The 17,991-nt window shown below is 46.5% G+C and overlaps 1 protein-coding gene across 1 annotated transcript; it reads right to left on the bottom strand.

Moving 5' to 3' along the window:
* Positions 1-320: 320 nt before the first annotated feature.
* On the bottom strand, positions 321-16,501 carry map7d2a (MAP7 domain containing 2a). Its single transcript, XM_047043378.1, has 17 exons — positions 16,200-16,501; positions 15,035-15,163; positions 14,266-14,343; positions 13,895-13,972; positions 13,490-13,653; positions 11,656-11,755; positions 10,754-10,843; positions 8,856-8,983; positions 8,196-8,338; positions 7,330-7,793; positions 7,057-7,207; positions 6,605-6,755; positions 6,292-6,396; positions 4,333-4,383; positions 4,015-4,057; positions 2,540-3,380; positions 321-2,083 (listed from the first exon to the last, which is right to left on the bottom strand). Exons 1-17 carry the CDS (start codon positions 16,222-16,224, stop codon positions 1,819-1,821), a joined length of 3,006 nt encoding a protein of 1,001 aa, XP_046899334.1. The 5' UTR covers positions 16,225-16,501; the 3' UTR covers positions 321-1,818.
* Between the last annotated feature and the right edge of the window lie 1,490 nt (positions 16,502-17,991).

The following is a 17,991-nucleotide window of genomic DNA, read 5'->3' as shown; positions in this document are numbered from 1 at the left end:
CATCAACCAGGGAAATGGTTGACAGAACAGGGCTATACACGCTCCCCTGAGATATGTCTTCCTAGATTTGACCCAATTATCTGATAATTAGCATTAATAAGTCAACATATTTATGGGAAGATTACCCTGCTACAGTAGATAGCATATGTCCCCTGTATTATTAGACAAAACCTTACAGATACTTTAACTATTATAAATATGATTACTTGAATAAGTTTCAAGGTGTGGCTGACATCAAAAAGTACATTATGCTGAGGCCAACTATATTCCACACAGACAAAATGCAGCACAATAGTTTCAAGGTTTATTATTCCCGTACATACACTGTACATCTTCTTCTCATGCTAGTTTAGCTGTCCATGCTAGGTTTGCAGTTTACATAACTGACATTGTTGTGTTCTTTGCAATATTTTACATAAATAAAATTATAGGAATCTAACAATTAACCTGATTGCTTGTGTACCTGCTTGCTTTATTTTCAAGTAAAATCGTTTAATCTGACGAGACATTAGTTCAAGTGAAACTTGCAACTATGGACATTCACTCCATTTCAGACCACTCACAAATAAAATGTCATCTGATTTGTTCAGAATAAGTTCATAATGTGTAGCTAATCAGTTAGCTCCATATGGCTGGAAGGCTGCTTTATCAGCCACTCGTAATAAATAATTACATCGTTTATTCATGTTAAGCTTCAGAACATTGTAACCTGGGTTCAAGTAGTATGGCACAAATGCTATGAGCCTATTAGCGTCATTTTTGGGTGTCTTTTATGATGACTTCTAATTGATTTGAGGCATCTAACAGTCACAGCTGAGGCAGAGCAACAATTTACTGTAAAATACTAAAAGGTATACATTACTACATATTGTAACAACTTGGTAGTATAATTGATCTAAACTCGAAACTAACCACTACATGTTTCAACAGATGATTTTGTGACCATTTTTGAGATAGACCACTGATAGCCCACCCATGTGTGCTGCGTCTTATGGCATTTCAGATTTAGAACAATTAACATCATTTGATGTAGTCGTTTGGATGTAGTGAACTACCAATGTTTAATAAATCTAGTGTAACTCAACACTATTTGTCTAACAGTAGCGTTAATGTAGCTCCTCTTGCAATGTCAAGAAATAAATAGCTACGGTGGTTACCTATATTTTACTAAATTGATTGACTACAGTGAGAATATGTGCAGTATCAACAGATGGGTAACGATACAATAATTACCAGGGGAATGCATTTTTTATACATCAAATGCTACATACTAACTAGCTACTCTAGAGAACACAGGTATTTGTGGTCTGTGTGAAGTCAATAACTACGATATGGAATCAAATGGTAGACCAGTCTGGGTTTCTATCAAGCAATGGCATTTTGATTTGTTTTGATATCAGCTTCTCACAGTATCTTAAGGTAGTCATGGGAGAAATGCTTATAATGGTTCGGTGCATGAATACATTTAGAGAAAGTCACACAGAGCATGCAAACTAACGGAAGCTGTCTGTCCCCCAATCATCCAATTTCCTCCACTCTCCTCTATTGAGGTGTGTCAGACGAACGTGTCAATAGAAAGAACAATGTAATCTTGAGAGGGTTTGACGTCGGGACTCGATGCTGTGCATTTCTGTACGTAACCAATGTGCGTGAGTGCAAACGAGAAAGAAAGAGAAACCAATATGTTCATCTGTTCAACTGAAGACATTTCCGGAAAAACACATCATACAACAACAAGCCAGCTCCCTCTTAACCAACCCACTCTAATACTTCTCCCGCGAATAATAACTGAGTTGTTCTTTCCTTGGTGTCTGACTACTATTTATTGACCTTGTTTGAGGACTTAGCAGGATGAGGGACTGTCTGGATGAGCTGGGATTCAGAACAGGGGCTACAGACCCCACCAATCAAGTTCTTGTTGCAGTCGCCTTGGTTTCCGAGAGGGGACAGTTTGGGGAAGGCCACATGTCCCGTCAGGTCCAGCAGGTCCTCCAGAGCACGGTCGTTGGTCATGACGTTCGGCTGAACCTCGTTGACCGGGGAGAATTCGGGGATGGAGATGAGCTCCTCTTTAGAGACAGGGCTGGAACAGTAAGTGAGAAAGGACCAACAGTGATGGTTAGGGACGAAAACTCATTCCGAGGTCAAAGGTCAGGACTTTCTATGAATTCTCCACACACGTGGACACACCTATATCTGGTCCCCTTCATAATGTTTGGAACATACAGTTTGTTTCTCGATTTCACTTGAGTTATTTCAAACACCTACGTATCATTTTGTCCCATACATTAGGGTGCCCTGAAATGGGGTCACTACATATAAAAGGTGTTGCGACTTCTACACGCCGAAACCAAAATCCATCAAAAGATCCTTCGGAAAAAACAGAGATTGTGCACTTGTAAAAAATCCCAAACTGTGCAGTTCACATTAAAGTCAAGACCAAGGTCTTGGTCCCAAACATCATGACGGCCACTGTATATGTTTTTTATTCATTATTATTTGTGAGTGTGTAAACAACCCCCCCTGTCCTCCAGCCTACCTGACCTCCATGGACTGCACCTCGTCACTGGCCCCACCCCTGCTTTTCACATCCAGACGGGGGGGAGGGCGGAGTAGGCCTCCTGTCTGGGTCACCACCAGTGACGGCACGCTCGCTACAACCCCTCCTTTGCCACCTCCGTTAGTTGCCTGAGTGGTTACCTTCCGTGTAACCTGGGGGCTATCCACTTTCTCTAGCTGAGCATTGATTGGTTGGCTGGGGCTATCCACCTTCTCTAGCTGAGCACTGGTTGGTTGGCTGGGGCTATCCACCCTCTCTAGACGAGCACTGGTTGGTTGGCTGCTTGATTTTGGGCTGGTTTCATCCTTCTTCATATGGCCCTGCATAGACAATGCCTGCTCCTGTTTGGTCACTTTGGCTTTAAGACTCTTTGTGTTCTCCCGCTGATCGATTTGGTCAGCGGCTTTGACATTCAACGGCGCGCGACCCTGCGTTTTCACCTGGACAGACACCTGTCCCTTCACAAAGGCACTCTCCTGCTTCGCACCCTGGGTGGAATCCTCCACCGTCACCGCCGGGGCGGGTTTCTGTTCAGTCACGTGTTCAGTCGCGTGTTCAGTCACGTGTTCAGTCATATCTTTAGCTTCTGTGCCCATTGTCAGGTCACTCTTCACAGGAGTCCCTTCATTACAAACGTTCCCATTCGCCTTTGCCTTCCCCTGATTGTTGACATGTGCTTGTTCCTGGGCCGCGATCTTGACTGGTACACTCCCTTGTTTGCTGCCCTGGGTAATGAACTCTCCCTTCACTTGAGACTCTACTTTTAAAGTCGCTTCCACATTGAAACCAGTAATTGTCTGAGTGTTCATCCACCCTTCCCCTGTAAAGAACAAATATATCAGATAGCACAGAGCAATTCCCAAAAAGAGCATGCCAAATATTTGGTCAAGGGCGAAATTATGCGATGTTAATTATACCCGACTCCCAGGTCTCCACTGAAATCATGCGTCCTTGACTGCCCCAGAAACACAGGCAGCTCACTAGGAAGGTCATTGAATATTTTCGTAGCTCCATCCTCCATTCCAAATAAATATGAGTTCATATGAAGAACTATGAATTATTATCTTTCATAACTGTCTACGCTCAGTATTTTGGCCCCAATGAACACAATAAAAAGTGGGATGAGATTACATGCTAACGGCTGCTTTGTGCGGGAAAACAGTAAAAGACAAAGATCCTACTAAACACAATCAATTATGCGGAGTAAATATCGAACCGGCTTTCAAAACGACCTGGAGTTACCCGCATTGCTGCGGAAGTATCGCCTCTATCTGGCAGTGCTACCGTCAGCCGCCGGGTTGAATCAGCAAACACAATTATCCATATCTTCCCCATTTCCACAAGTAGGTCTGAGGCCTTTTATTACAATGATGGGCCACTTATGGACCAAGGCCTTGTGACAGGCCTGGGGCAAGCCGGGGGGAGAGAACGCCTTCTCAGGGTGAATCACCTACCTGGTGGGGAGACAGGCTGGCCACCCTGGGCCTCTTCTGTCTGCTTCCATACGGGACAGAGAGATGGAGGAAGGCAACAACGGTGGCAATCAGGACACCAAACCAAATCATCGACAATCGTACGATTTAATTGAATTCGATCGTTGGGATATTTACAACATAAAACGTTGGAGAGTGAGTAGAAATCGACGTGGCAAAAGATGTATGCAGCTGCACGCGGCTGGCAATATCGCGAAAGCACATCCAGTATAGCGCACGGCAGGTCACTTGCTTGAAGCCGTGCAGAGCAATGAGTATGGCAGGCGTCTCTTACACTACCTTCAGCTCAGCTTCGGTCTTGCGGGTTCTCTTCATAATCTCCTCAATTCTCTGCAGAGACATAAACTCTGGATTAGTTATTGATGTGGGTTTAGGGTGGTGTAGGTGCAGTTCTATGGGCATAACGTGAAGCCCGCTGTGAAAATCCAATACGAAAAATTACAATTTTATATGATTTTATTTGACAAAATACCTTATATACAGTGCCCTCCAAAAGTATTGGAACAGTGAGGCCAATTCCTTTATTTTTGCTGTAGACTGAAAACATTTGGGCTTGACATCAAACGATGAATGTGAAACCAGAGATCAACGTTTCAGCTTTCATTTCCAGGTATTTACATCAGGATCTGATGCACAAATTAGAAAATATCACCTTTTTGTTTGAACCCACCCATTTGTCACGTGAGCAAAAGTATTGGAACATGTGACTGACAGGTGTGTTTTGTTGCCCAGGTGTGTCCTATTACATACATTATTCAATCAATAAATACCACTGAATGTCTACACTCAGGTTCAGATTGGGTAAGATAGGTTTTGTCTATGCAGACTGTATTCAGAGGTGAAAACAACATGAAAACCAGAGCGCTGTCTTTGGGTGAAAAACAAGCAATTGTGAGTCTTAGAGAAGATGGAAAATCAATCAGAGCCATTGCAGAAACATTGGCCATAGCCAGTACAACCATTTGGAATGTCCTGAAGAAGAAGAAAACTACTGGTGTACTAAGTAACAGACGTCGAACAGGTAGACCAACGAAAACATCAGCAGTTGATGACAGAAACATTGTGAGAGCTGTAAAGAAAGACCCTAAAACAACTGTTAGTGAGATCAGCAACATCCTCCAGATGGCAGGAGTGAAGGTATCACTATCTACTGTTCGCAGAAGACTTCATGAACAAAAGAACAAGGGCTACACCAGAAGATGCAAACCACTCATTAGCAAGAAGAATAGGAAGGCCAGGCTGGAATTTGCCAAAAAGTACAGAGATGAACCTCAAAAATTCTGGGACAAAGTTTTATGGACTGATGAGACAAAGATTAACTTTTACCAAAGTGATGGAAAGGTTGAAGTTTGGAGAAAGAAAGGAACTGCTCATGATCCCAAACACACAAGCTCATCTGTGAAACACGGTGGAGGTAATGTCATGGCTTGGGCTTGCATGGCTTCTTCTGGGACGGGCTCATTAATCTTCATTGAGGATGTAACATGATGGCAGCAGCAAAATGAACTCGGAAGTCTACAGAAACATTTTGTCTGCCAATTTAAGGAAAGATGCAACCAAACTGATTGGCAGAGCCTTCATCATGCAGCAAGATAACGACCCAAAACACACTGCCAAAACAACAAAGGAGTTCATCAGGGGCAAGAAATGGAAGGTATTAGACTGGCCAAGTCAATCTCCAGACTTAAACCCTATAGAGCATGCATTTTACCTGCTTAAGAGGAGACTGAAGGGAGGAACCCCACAAAACAAACAACAACTGAAAGAGGCTGCAGTGAAAGCCTGGGAAAGCATCAAAAAGGAAGAATGCAAAAGTTTGGTGACGTCAATGGGTCACAGACTTGCTGCAGTTATTGAAAGCAAAGGATTTGCAACTAAATATTAAGTCTTATTCACTTAAATATGTTTTAAGTATATCTGTTCCAATACTTTTGATCACATGACAAATGGGTGGATTCAAACAAAATGTGATATTTTCTTAGTTGTGCATCAGATCCTGATGTAAATACCTGGAAATAAAAGCTGAAACGTTGATCTCTGGTCTCACGTTCATTATTTGATGTCAAGCCCAAATGTTTTCAGTCTACAGCAAAAATAAAGGAATTCGCCTCACTGTTCCAATACTTTTGGAGGGCACTGTATATTCAATGCAGTTCAATTAGTTGTCAGGATGTGAAGATACAAAAAAGCTTTTGAGTCTGAGTGAGTGTGATAAACAATAAACAGCCATTGTATAACCTTCTTCCTTTGGTGTCTCTCCTCTTCTTCTTGGATTTTCTGTATCTCTCTCTCCTGACGATGACGGTCCGATTCTTGCTGGGCGTGAATCTCTGCGTCTTCCTTCTGTAACACACAGGGAAGCCTACATTCACCTCCGTTGACGTTCACAAAACATAATCGCCATCCATAAAGTACAGCCTGACAGAATTCCGACTCCAGAAATGTATCTCGTAAAAGTCATGACAAGATAAAAAAAACATGACACATGGTCCTCCAACATGTAAAAGGCATGAGTGACCTGGAAAACGTTTTTCTAAGAGTGACCCCTGACCTCTTTGTCCAGCTGGACCTGTTGTATCTCCTCGTGCTCGGTCTTCCTGTGGAGCACTTCCTGTTTGTTTCGTTCGTTCACGCGTTGAGTCTCTTCCTCCTGACGGGCTCTCTCCTCCACAAGTCTTTTCTTCAGCTGCTCGGCCTTCCGACTGATCACACACACACAAAAACACACCCACACAAAAACAGCTTTACTGTATCATGCTTTGTCTGTCTATATCTCTCTGTCTATCTGTCTGTCTGTTTTTCCTGCCTGTTGTCTGTCTGTCCGTCTGCTCATCTGTCCATCTACTTGCCTGCCTGTCTGCCTGTCTGTTTGACAATCTGTCTGTCTGTCGGTCTGTCTGTCTGTCTGTCTCTCTGCCCGCCTGTCTGCCTGTCTGTTTGACGATCTGTCTGTCTGTCTCTCTGCCCGCCTGTCTGCCTGTCACAGATGGCCAGCTTGCTCACCGCTCCTCTTCCTCCTTCTCATGCCGTTGTTTCTCCTCCAGCTCCTTCTGGACCCTTGCCTGACGCCTCCGCTCAGCCAGCAGCCTGGATGCCTCCTCGGCGTTTGTCGTCCCGGCAACCGCCTTTCCCGTTGGCGTCACCGGCGATGTCACTGTCACAGTCAGGGAGAAAGGCTGTTATGAGAGCGCACTGAAGAATCGGCGCCGATTATTGGCTGGTAGCAGTGACTAAATGCCGCGAACGGAACAGTTTCGTGTTGGTCTGTCAATTTACGTTCATCTGTGCTCTTCTCTGCATCTGTGCTTTTGTCTTTTTCGTTGCTCGTAGGCTTTGGTATCTTCTTCACCGGGGTGCCCATCCTGGTGCAGTCCCTCTCAGGGGAATCCTTTATCTCAAGGCTCTCTTCCTTGGTCTGAATAGTGCCGATGTTCTCCACCTTGGAAGGCCTCTTCTCAGGGGTCTCTGCGTTCGGGAACCTTCTCTCCGGGCTCTCTGCCGGAGAGGACTTCTCAAGGCCGTGGGCGTCAGCCTTCCTTTTCACGGGGCTCTCACACCGCCCGAGGGGTTTGTCTGTGTGGGCGAGGCCCTTGTTCTCTGCTCTCGGTGCGTCCAGGTTCCTTTTGTCCTCCCCTTTCTTGTCCTCGTCGACGTCTGCTGGGCTGGGCCTGTGTCTGACTGGGGAAAAGTTGTATTGGCGCACAGCGTTAGGCGACCGGCCACGACTTTTTGATATCAACCTGCAAAGGAGGAGAATGATGTTCTTAGTCGACAGTTTAATACCATTAAAGGCTTTTAAAGTCTCTCTGTACAGTCGTTTGGAGCAGCCTTTCCTAATCCTGGTCCTCGGGCTCCCCCCTCTCCCCTGCATGTTTTAGATGTTTCCCTCTTCCAACACACCTCATTCAAATGAAAAGGTTGTGCTGAAAAATTCTCATTCCAAGCAACAACTTTAAAGGCCCTTTAAAGTCATCCGCTTTGCCAATTAGACTGTTCTAGAGCGTACAACCCATACGGTAAGGCGCTGAAAGGAACCAAACCATCACGCCACAACTTTACGTCTCCCTGTTATCTGTTTCGTAATGCAACGGCGTCGGCAGCAGAGGGAGGGAGGGAGGGAGGGGAGGGGGGCTGGTTCTCACTTGGGGGAGGCGGGGTGTCTCGAAACCATGGCCGGAGATTGGGCTCTCCTGGCGGTCGACACCATGGCTGGAGATTGGGCTCTCCTGGCGGTCGACACCATGGCTGGAGAGGCGGTCCTCCTCTCTCGGCGCAGTCTCTCCTTCTGAAAGAGCACGAGGAGAAATCCACCGTGACGCTCGCATTCCCACGCTAACGCTCGGAAAGCTGGGCGCTAGTCTCTCTCAGCGGTCTGCCCAACACGACGCCTCGACCATTTTTGTCTGAGGCAAATATCCCAGACAGATTGAGGGGCTAGCTAGATCGCGTTCGAGTTCAGTGACAGAAAGTAGCTTCAAATAGGTCAGCATTTTGATGGTTCCATTACAGTGACATACACCCCAAAAATCATACTGAACATGCTCCAGCCAAGACGTCCACATGGCAGGTGTGCGTCGTCGTTTTTCCACCTCTGTGGAATTCGGTTATCTCAACCTCTCCGTAGTAGCTTCTCTTCACACAAACAACCCCGTTTATACCTCCCACCTCCACGAACGTCGATCCTTCCACTAGACCCATATCATTCGCCACCCGACTGTAGCGGTAAACCCACACCCGGACGCCTTTGTGCTTCCAAAATAGCAGCCCCACGTGTACTGAGTAGGTGGGCCCCGATGGTGTACCTTGGGGGTGTTGGGAGTGGACTGGGAGCTTCTGACCGACTCCTCTGGCGCCCCCTGGAGGCCGACCCTGTGGCGGTCGGCACGGCCTGGGGAGCCTCGATACGGCGACCTGTGCGGGCTGCAGGGAGCTGCACAGACGGGTACAGGTGAGGTCAAAACACATCCAGGCCACAGGTGGTCAGGCTAAGAACAAGGTGCTACCAAAGGGTGAGGGTGAACAGAAAGAGAAACGTGTGTCATTATAGATTCGTATACAAGTATCTAAAGTGTGTTACGTAAAAAGGACAATGGGAAGGTTTCTGAAGGTTTCACAAATGGTTTGCCGTACGCTGCATTCCAGTGATGTGCTCTTCACACGGTGACAAAGGAACCGCACAGAGTTTGTGAATGCAGCAGGTTCTATACGTTAAAAACAACTGTGCTGCCACAGAGAAGCTTGAACACTTCAGCGGGCTCTCCCATGACAATAAACAGCAATGAAGCAGCTTAAAAAAATACAATGGAAAATACCGCACGTCCACACTTCACACACAATTTGCCAAGCAGTTAGAACCACACATGATGGAATCCCCTTGGCCTGACAAAAAAAAAGACTTTCTTCATCTGAAAAACTGGCATGCAGTTCCAGACCACTAACCTGGACAGCAAACCGTCTTGAACCATCACTAAGGGTTTCCTATTGTGTAAAAAAAGCTTTGAGTTGGACTGTCAAGTGTGTGAGTCACTGAGTATGTGTGTTCCCTGTGCAGGGGTGGCAGTGCAGATGGAGGTTTGACGCACGGTGATACTTGGCCAGGCCAGTGAGTGGAGGTGAGAAAAGAGTTGATCATCGGGATAGAGGGACGGTGAGAGGGATGATGGGAGTTTGAAGAAGGGGGGACGTGAGAGTCGAGATGAGGACGACAAACAAAACACAAGTAGGAGGGAAATGAAGTGTAAGGGTTCAGATACTTGTGAGGAAGAAAAGGAGGTTGGATGTTTTGTGCTGGCAGACCCAAGCGGAAAAATATTATGCTTAAAGAATAGTTGCAAAGTACAAAAGTACTTGCATATTTAAGTCGTCAATAAGCATGCGAATCGACAAAATCACTACATTTCAAGTGGACTCCCAATCATGTCGGAAAAAAAAATCGAATACAAATCTCTTAAGCTCTCATTTAATACATATAAATTACACTTATGTATACTTTTTTCCCCGCTTGAGTACCACTGCCATAGCAGTGACATGATCGCACTGATGGAAATGGATAGCCTTGTGTTAGAGTGGTGTCGGGAATTTAGAGAAAGCGACAGTGGAAACTAGCACGAGTGCTGACGAGAGGCCTGTTGTGACATGCTGGACTCGATACATACTGTTGACATAAGCGGGCCTTCAGCACGTTAAACTGGAGAATGTGCCTCCTCCCTTCCTTCTCTTTTGTATCTCTCCCCAGAATCTGTCCTGTCTACTGTCCACCCTTGTCACTGCCACCACCTGGAAGAACTTGGTCGTCGCCAAAACAACCAAACCCCAAAGACGAGGCAGACGAACGACAGAAAACGACAGAACCAAGCCATTATTCAAACATCAATCATCTATGCACAAGCACATGACACACGGATGGGAACAAACACAGTTCACACACACACACACACACGCACGTACCACTCACCGTCGCGCACGTTCTTGGAAAAGCTTTGGCACATGCACCCCCGGCTTACATAGTCATCCTCAGTCAGCATTACATTTCCCCTCAGGGCCAAGGCGTACTAACATGAGACCAGCGTTCGATCGTGGGATAGAGAACGGGGGGGGGGGGGGGGGGGGGGGGGGGGGGGGGGTGAAGAAGGGGTTGACGGACAGAGCAGGAAAGGGGAGGGTGGGGGGTTGGGGTGGGGTTGGGGGGTCATAACATTACCGGATTCGCTGACGGCAGGAAGGGGGGCTGCGAGGTCATGGGGAAAGGCGGAGGCGGCAGCGAGAGGGAGGAGGGCATTCTCACTGTCACCTGGGGAGGCGGGGCGGAGCAGAAGCAGAGCAGAGCGTTACGAACAGAGGTGCCCATCCTGGCGTGAGCAAAGAGGCCCCCTCCCCCCCCCTTCCCTTTGACCCACTCATCCCCTGACACCCGGGGGCAAATGGGGGTGTCCTCATGCACGACCGGTTTGGTCGAGAACCGGGGGTTCAAGAGGTGTACTCATGCACACCTGAGCAGCAAGCCTGGAGGCAATGGGCAAGCCAAGCGACGCGCTCACCTTTTCTTCTCTACGACGCACACACACACCAAAACGAAGGCACGCACACTTATTCGGACACGGACACCTTTGTCCGTGTTGACCCGAATTGCATTTGATTATAACAATGTGAAGCTTCGGATTATCAATAGATTCGATTGGATGTTTGATGGCAGACACATACGATCTGCAAATCACCTGCTTCCAGAATAACAACTAGAGGACATTTATGGAGTGGTACCTGACAGATGACGCATGTAATTGCATCTGACATTTACCTTCATACGTACACTATCACATCAGAGGGCTCCAAAACACAGAGCAGACTGTATCAAAACATATCCTGATATTCATTTTGTAGGCAGGAATAGACCCTACACCCCTTTCTCATGCTAAAAAGTGGAGTGGCTGAAGACGTACGGCAAGTGTTGTACTTAACTATGGGGAAATGACACAGTTATGGGTAGAACTGACCAAAGCTCACTCCCTGCCAAACAATGCATTTGGAACTGAGTCACCCCAGTAGCCCTGTACTAACAGCGCTCTACTAGCAACTCTCTGCTTCCTGTCTCCATTCTGGACTCACCGTGAGAGGCCGCGGCAGTGCCCCACATCCAGCGCCTGGGCCTCTGTTCCAGCTGCAGGCTGCGCTCCAAGGAGCGCTTCATCAGAGCCTCCAGCCGCTCCTAGTAAAATTAAATTACAATTAAATGTAGTCATTTAGCAGGCGCTCTTATCCAGAGCGACTTACAGTAAGTACAGGGACGTTCCCCCCGAGGCAAGTAGGGTGAAGTGCCTGCCCAAGGACACGTCATTTGGCTCGGCCGGGAATAGAACCGGCAACCTTCTGATTAATAGCCCGATTCCTTAACCGCTCAGCCGTCTGACAGTAGACGAAAGACTCGGTCAGTCGGATGCTGGAGGGCAGATCCGACCTCTCTGGCACGTGTAGGGAGATACAGAGCCGACACGGCTAAAAGACACTTGTGAGTTTCGGTAGACATTCACACACAATTGACTTTTCTTCGTTTTTTCCTTCTGTTACCTGACTGCAATTGTCTTTTTTTTTTCTCTAGAAATGACTCAATGCTACTCATTAAAGATGCAGAGTTGAAGTTGTCCAATGGACACACAACCCCATTACCAAATCATGTGTTCTTTTTTTCTTTTCATCTCCTAACAGTACCAATCTAACATGTACTGTAAATCATGCGGAATTGACATGCGGAATCAAGAAGATCCCAGTGAAAGTGGCAGTGTGGTTTCAAAATACACTTTGGTCATGCGAATATTTCTCTGGATAAAAAAAAGAAACAGCAGAAATGTTCACAAACTGGTCTGATGATGAGGTTTCTTGACATGTATATACCGTAGATCAATAGATGTGACTTTAGGAGTGCTGGCAGTCAGCTTGAGCCTGAGGGCAGGATGGGTGAGACCATCTCATCAGGGGAAGGGGTGAGACCATCTCATTAGGGGAAGGGGTGAGACCATCCCATTAGGGGAAGGGGTGAGACCATCTCATCAGGGGAAGGGGTGAGACCATCTCATCAGGGGAAGGGGTGAGACCATCTCATCAGGGGAAGGGGTGAGACCATCTCATCAGGGGAAGGGGTGAGACCATCTCATCAGGGGAAGGGGTGAGACCATCTCATCAGGGGAAGGGGTGAGACCATCCCATCAGGGGAAGGGGTGAGACCATCTCATCAGGGGAAGGGGTGAGACCATCCCATCAGGGGAAGGGGTGAGACCATCTCATCAGGGGAAGGGGTGAGACCATCTCATCAGGGGAAGGGGTGAGACCATCTCATCAGGGGAAGGGGTGAGACCATCTCATCAGGGGAAGGGGTGAGACCATCTCATCAGGGGAAGGGGTGAGACCATCCCATCAGGGGAAGATGTGAGGGATAAGATTGAAAGTCTGTTATACAACAGAGCAGAGGTCTCGACGATATCCGAATGTGCGCGTGTAAGCAGGAGTGATTAATGAGGAGTTAACCGTGATTAACGGCGCCCGAGATTACGAGGTCATTAAACAGCGTACGTCTCCGCTTATCTTTTCGTGAGGATTGACCGGGAGATGATTGTTTGGGAGCGGCTGATGCGTTTGTGCGAGGGCACCAATGTGTGTGTGTGAAAACACACACTCCCCTGTAGAATCAATGTCACACTGTTATTTCCCTCAGAAAATGCCAGTGTGCTTGGAAATATATATATTTTTTGAAGTGCTTATTGAAGCAAAAGAGTCAGTGAGTCAGTGAGCGTTGAATCCAGAGAGGATATTGAACAGCAACGCAAAGTTCACCCTCATGGGGCTTGCCTAGAAACGTGCAGCGTGGTCTGTAAAAAAAAACACAAAACAACACACAGTCGTGAGAAACGTTTGAGCGGGAGGCCGGCGGCGGGAGGGGAACTCGGACCTTCTCCTCCTCGAGCCGCAGCCTCCTCTTCTCCTCCACGGCGGCCCTGCGGAGCTCCTCCTTGTGCCTCTGCTCCTCCAGGCGCCTCCAGCGCTCCTCCACCGTGCGCTCGTACTGCAGCCGGGCCCGCCGGTCCTTCTCCTTGATCGCCTGCTCCCGCGCCACTGTCACCGGGGCACAAGCGTTGTTTTGGTCAGCGCCAGCGTTGCTTTCAGCGCCGTCGGCGCGATAGGTGACACACGGCTTCAGACAAACGCGCTCGCTCAAAGGGAGCCATTTCGTAGGGGGGGGGGGGGGGGGTTAAAGACCCCTGCGACTGGATCCGCATCGTGTCCACGGCGTCACCGCGGCACGCACACACACAACGAAAACATCGAAACGTCTCTTTCGAGACGCAGAACTCACCGAGGCCCTTGTCTCTCTCCTCCCGTCTCTCTTTGGCTAAACGCATCCTGTCGTCCGTTTTCAGATAGCCTTCCGCATCTGCCGGCACGCGCCGTCCGGACAGACGTAAAGAGGGATAGGGAGAAAGGGAGAAAAAGAAGAAAACCGTGGAAATCAAATAGACCCAGTGTGACCGAGAGAGAGAGAGAGAGAGAGAGAGAGAGAGAGAGAGAGAGAGAGAGAGAGAGAGAGAGAGAGAGAGAGAGAGCATAGGGAGGAACATGAAGATGATGAAGGAGAAGGTTTCCAGTCACCTTAAACAGCTTGGGCGGGGTTTCGAAGCGAGTGTGGGGGCATGGGGAGAACTCACTGACAACGGGAGCGGGACTTACATTGTTTATCTGCATGATTGTTGTTGTTGCCAGGGAGACGTGAAGGCGAGGGATGGCCGTTGGTCTGGGCCCTCTTCTCTGTAAGTGATGGCGGAGACAAAATCTCATCTGAAAGCATTTCCAGAGCAAGACAGACTCCTTTAGTAGGAGCGCGGCATGTGTTTTTCTTAGTGCTCGTCTCACAACGACCGCAGTGCCGCTCTGAGCCTGTAGGGGGAGACGGTCTTGGAAATTTCAAGTCTTGAAAGTAAAAGTCCATGCTGTGTACATTGTGTTGTGGGTCCCACACCCCATACCGATTTTAAGCGCTGTTGTTTGCGAACCGCTTTGGATAAAAGCGTTAGCGGACTGACTAGATGTACATGTTAATGTTCTCAGAGAATTGTTGACAAATGGCGGAATACACAGCTGTAACAAACTATTAGAGTAAAATATATGCTGCAAGGCCAATTAGGGCTGAAGTAATGTGATGGAGCTCTATGCAATGTTTCACAACATGCAATATCCCAGACTAACATTGTCTTGGAAACTTACTTCAACATACTGTATATTTAGGCTCCCCCTCATGAATTTTGTGAAATACTCTAAGCCTTGAAATCCTAAAAACAACTTAATGATTCTCACCACTTAACCCAATTGCTACATTTCTGCCACATCCTGACAATGATTGTGTTTGGGGAAAAAAAATCTTTAAAGCTGATCAAGTAAAGTGCTTTCCCAATTCAGGTTAGGATCCAATCATTAACTTGAGAGAATTCTAGAAGCTCACTATGTTTCCCAGCAGGTCCGGGGCTTCCGGGGTGAGTGACCATTCTGATTGGAGAACCAAGGCTGGCGCTGGGGCATTTCCTGTCAGCTATCACAGCAACGGACGGTGGCGACATACATGGAACTTGGGCTACGGACGGAAACATAGAAGAAGTCAATAAAACCAGGTGGTAAGGGTAGATTGAATTACACCTACCTACAGTCGATGCTATTGGCCAACACTATACAAACCAAGGTAGACATATTGAAAAGGACCGTTTTGATTTGACGGGCGATCGCTTGATTGTGTTTGGAGACTACTAGCCTACTACTATTAAGCAGTCATTGTAGTAGTTGGAAATTGTATTGTTGCACTGCAGTTGAGAGGTTATTATTGTATCACTGTGCCTTGTTAATTAAGACCTTCCTTGACACTAACCACCAAAATACTACTAGAACTAAGCACTGCTGAGCCTTTAATGCTGTATTTTCTCAATTGACTATTTGTAGGTCGTTTTGTGTAAAGGCATCTGCTAAAGGGAAAGGAATTGAATGGAAATGAAATAATAAAGGTTTTATCGAAGGCAAGGGAATGAGGGACAAATGAAATGCCAACTACAAAGCTGAAAAACATATACTTACTACATTATTTACAGATGAAACCATTTCTTTAACAGTTCAATTGTATAGGATATGATATGTCGTCTAGGATAATAGGATGAAAGTGTTTGCTGAATGAATACATAAAATCACGATGTCAATGAGTGTAAAGACTTGATATGTGTTTATACTGCAGTGGTGACCAAGTTCACCTTTCCAGACGCACACAGGCATTACAGACATTTTTGTGTGCGTGTGAGTATAAGGTTTCATCTACCTCAACGCATTTAAAAAAATTGACAAATGACGTCACCATACAGACAGAGGTTAAAGCACAGAGAGCACCTCTTGATTCGAACTCGTCAGCATAACGAATCCTTTATCACCAGCAACATACAAGCATATGCCATAATAATAGCCATTTGGAAAACCTATTTGCTTTTCTTATGACAGAATTCAACATAGCCTAATGCAGATTCGCTAGCCGCATAGCTGCAATGGTGACTATGATGGCGCAATTGAATTGCACGTAGAAGTCATTGCCCCAGTAAAATGATCGAACAACATACATAATTTACCTATCTTACCTGATTGTGCGTTGGGTGCCGCCATTTTCACTTGCAGGTTGTATGCTACCCAAATGTAGACCGGGTTATGGGTGCAATGTCACAATATTCTGCAGTTAATAGCCTACTCTCGCTATCACTGAGTTAGACGGTTTTGCTAGCAAGCCTTCCTCAGCAGCAGAGCAACATTGCGCTGCTAAGGGATGGCTATTGGTTTCCCTGTCTCAGCAAAATTACCCCAGGATTGCAGACGACGCTCAAGCAATGGCAACTCGGATAAATAGGAACTGAACGAGACAACAATTGTTCCACATAAGTTATCTTGAAGGTCGTGGGTGTTCGTCCACTTTCATCCTGGGATGCTGGGTGGGACTGGATGGAAGGATGACGCCCTACCCTCGGCATCAGTTGGATGATGTGGACACTGCGAAACGGCGTGTAGTTTTTTCCGGCTCAGCATTACATCATTGAATACTATCGTATCAAAACAGTGGATAACGGCGTAATTTTAACAGCATTTTTGTATGTATTTTATGTGTTTTAATTAAGTCTTATCTAGTTTTCTATTTGGTAGCCAATAAATAGTATTAAAATTGGCATTAGTCCGAAGTCCTGTGTCCATGGCTTTTAGGGCTCTCTTGGAAATTTTGTTTTAGTTTCTTGTTAAACCCTATGGTTAATACTACAATGAACCTAGCCAAGGTCTGAGGTTTTAAGGTTTTTAAGCTGGTTTAGGTGCAGTTCAATGGGCAAATGAGAAGCCCTCTGTGACATTGCTTGTAAAAAGGGCTAAACAAATACAATTTGATTTGTAATTAATTATAAATTCAAGGGAGAAATTCATAATCATGAAGCCATCAATTAATTTTTAAACTAATAATTTTTACTTCTTGGCAGGCACCTTTCCAACGAACAAAACGGGTTACACATTCAAATTGGTCATCTGTTTACACGTTCACCCTCAACCCCCTTCCAGTTCAGCACCAGCGATGGTGCCCCTGGGCTCTGCAGCAGGAAGAGAGCTGCCCTCCAGCAGCAGCACCATGGATAGCGAGCCTGGTGCTCACCACCCCAAGCACTTCCAGCTGGGGGACCAATCAGTCGCCAGCAAGCTTCCCGGCTGTGGCCACTTAGTGATCAGGGCTTCCATAAAAGAGCCCAGAGCGCCATGAATAGAGGCAGTCAAGACGGGGTGGTGAGTATGTTCCCTTTACCACACCAAACAGACTGTGCTCAATCTCTCTCCCTCCCACTTTCCCACGTGCAGGATATGGAGGAAGACCTCAAGCCGACAAGTCAGGACCATCACAGGGGCCTCAACCTGACAACCTGCCACCCTAACCGTGACGGCCTACCCTGGGATCGTGACCTAACCAGACCCACAGCACCTAGCACCACCCCATGGGGAATCCATGGAACTGCTTCACAATTTGCTGCACTTGCATGTATATATATATGCTTATATATGCTTATAAGAAACTGTGACTGTTGTAACACCATTACTGCCTGGTCGTCACTATCTATGTTTACTTTCTTGTGCCCTATAAAAGATGGTCCTCCGGCCTTCAGAGCAGAGAGACATGATTGAGACCTCAGCCTGGTGTTGTCATTTATTGCCAGAGGTCTGGTTTTGTCTCCCAATCTGCAGATTGATAATACTTAATAAAAAAACGTTTTTTTATTAAGTAAAAAATTTATTTTAAAATTTTTAATTTTTTTAAATTTTATTTAAAATTTTATTTAATAAAAATACTTAATAAATAAATCCAGAACTCAACGAATTTAGTTACTCTGCTAATAAAGAGACGTATAA

Source organism: Hypomesus transpacificus, chromosome 20, assembly GCF_021917145.1.
Source record: "Hypomesus transpacificus isolate Combined female chromosome 20, fHypTra1, whole genome shotgun sequence".
Lineage (NCBI taxonomy): Eukaryota > Metazoa > Chordata > Actinopteri > Osmeriformes > Osmeridae > Hypomesus > Hypomesus transpacificus.
This window is presented reverse-complemented; position numbering and strand designations above follow the sequence as displayed.

Coding starts and splice junctions, on each gene's coding strand:
- map7d2a (XM_047043378.1), bottom strand. CDS start 16,224: ATGGCGGCACCCAACGCACAATCAG. Junction 10,844..11,655: donor CACTGCCGCGGCCTCTCACG/GTGAGTCCAGAA, acceptor CCGCCTCCCCAG/GTGACAGTGAGAATGCCCTC. Junction 6,756..7,056: donor GAGAAGGAGGAAGAGGAGCG/GTGAGCAAGCTG, acceptor GTGTGTGATCAG/TCGGAAGGCCGAGCAGCTGA.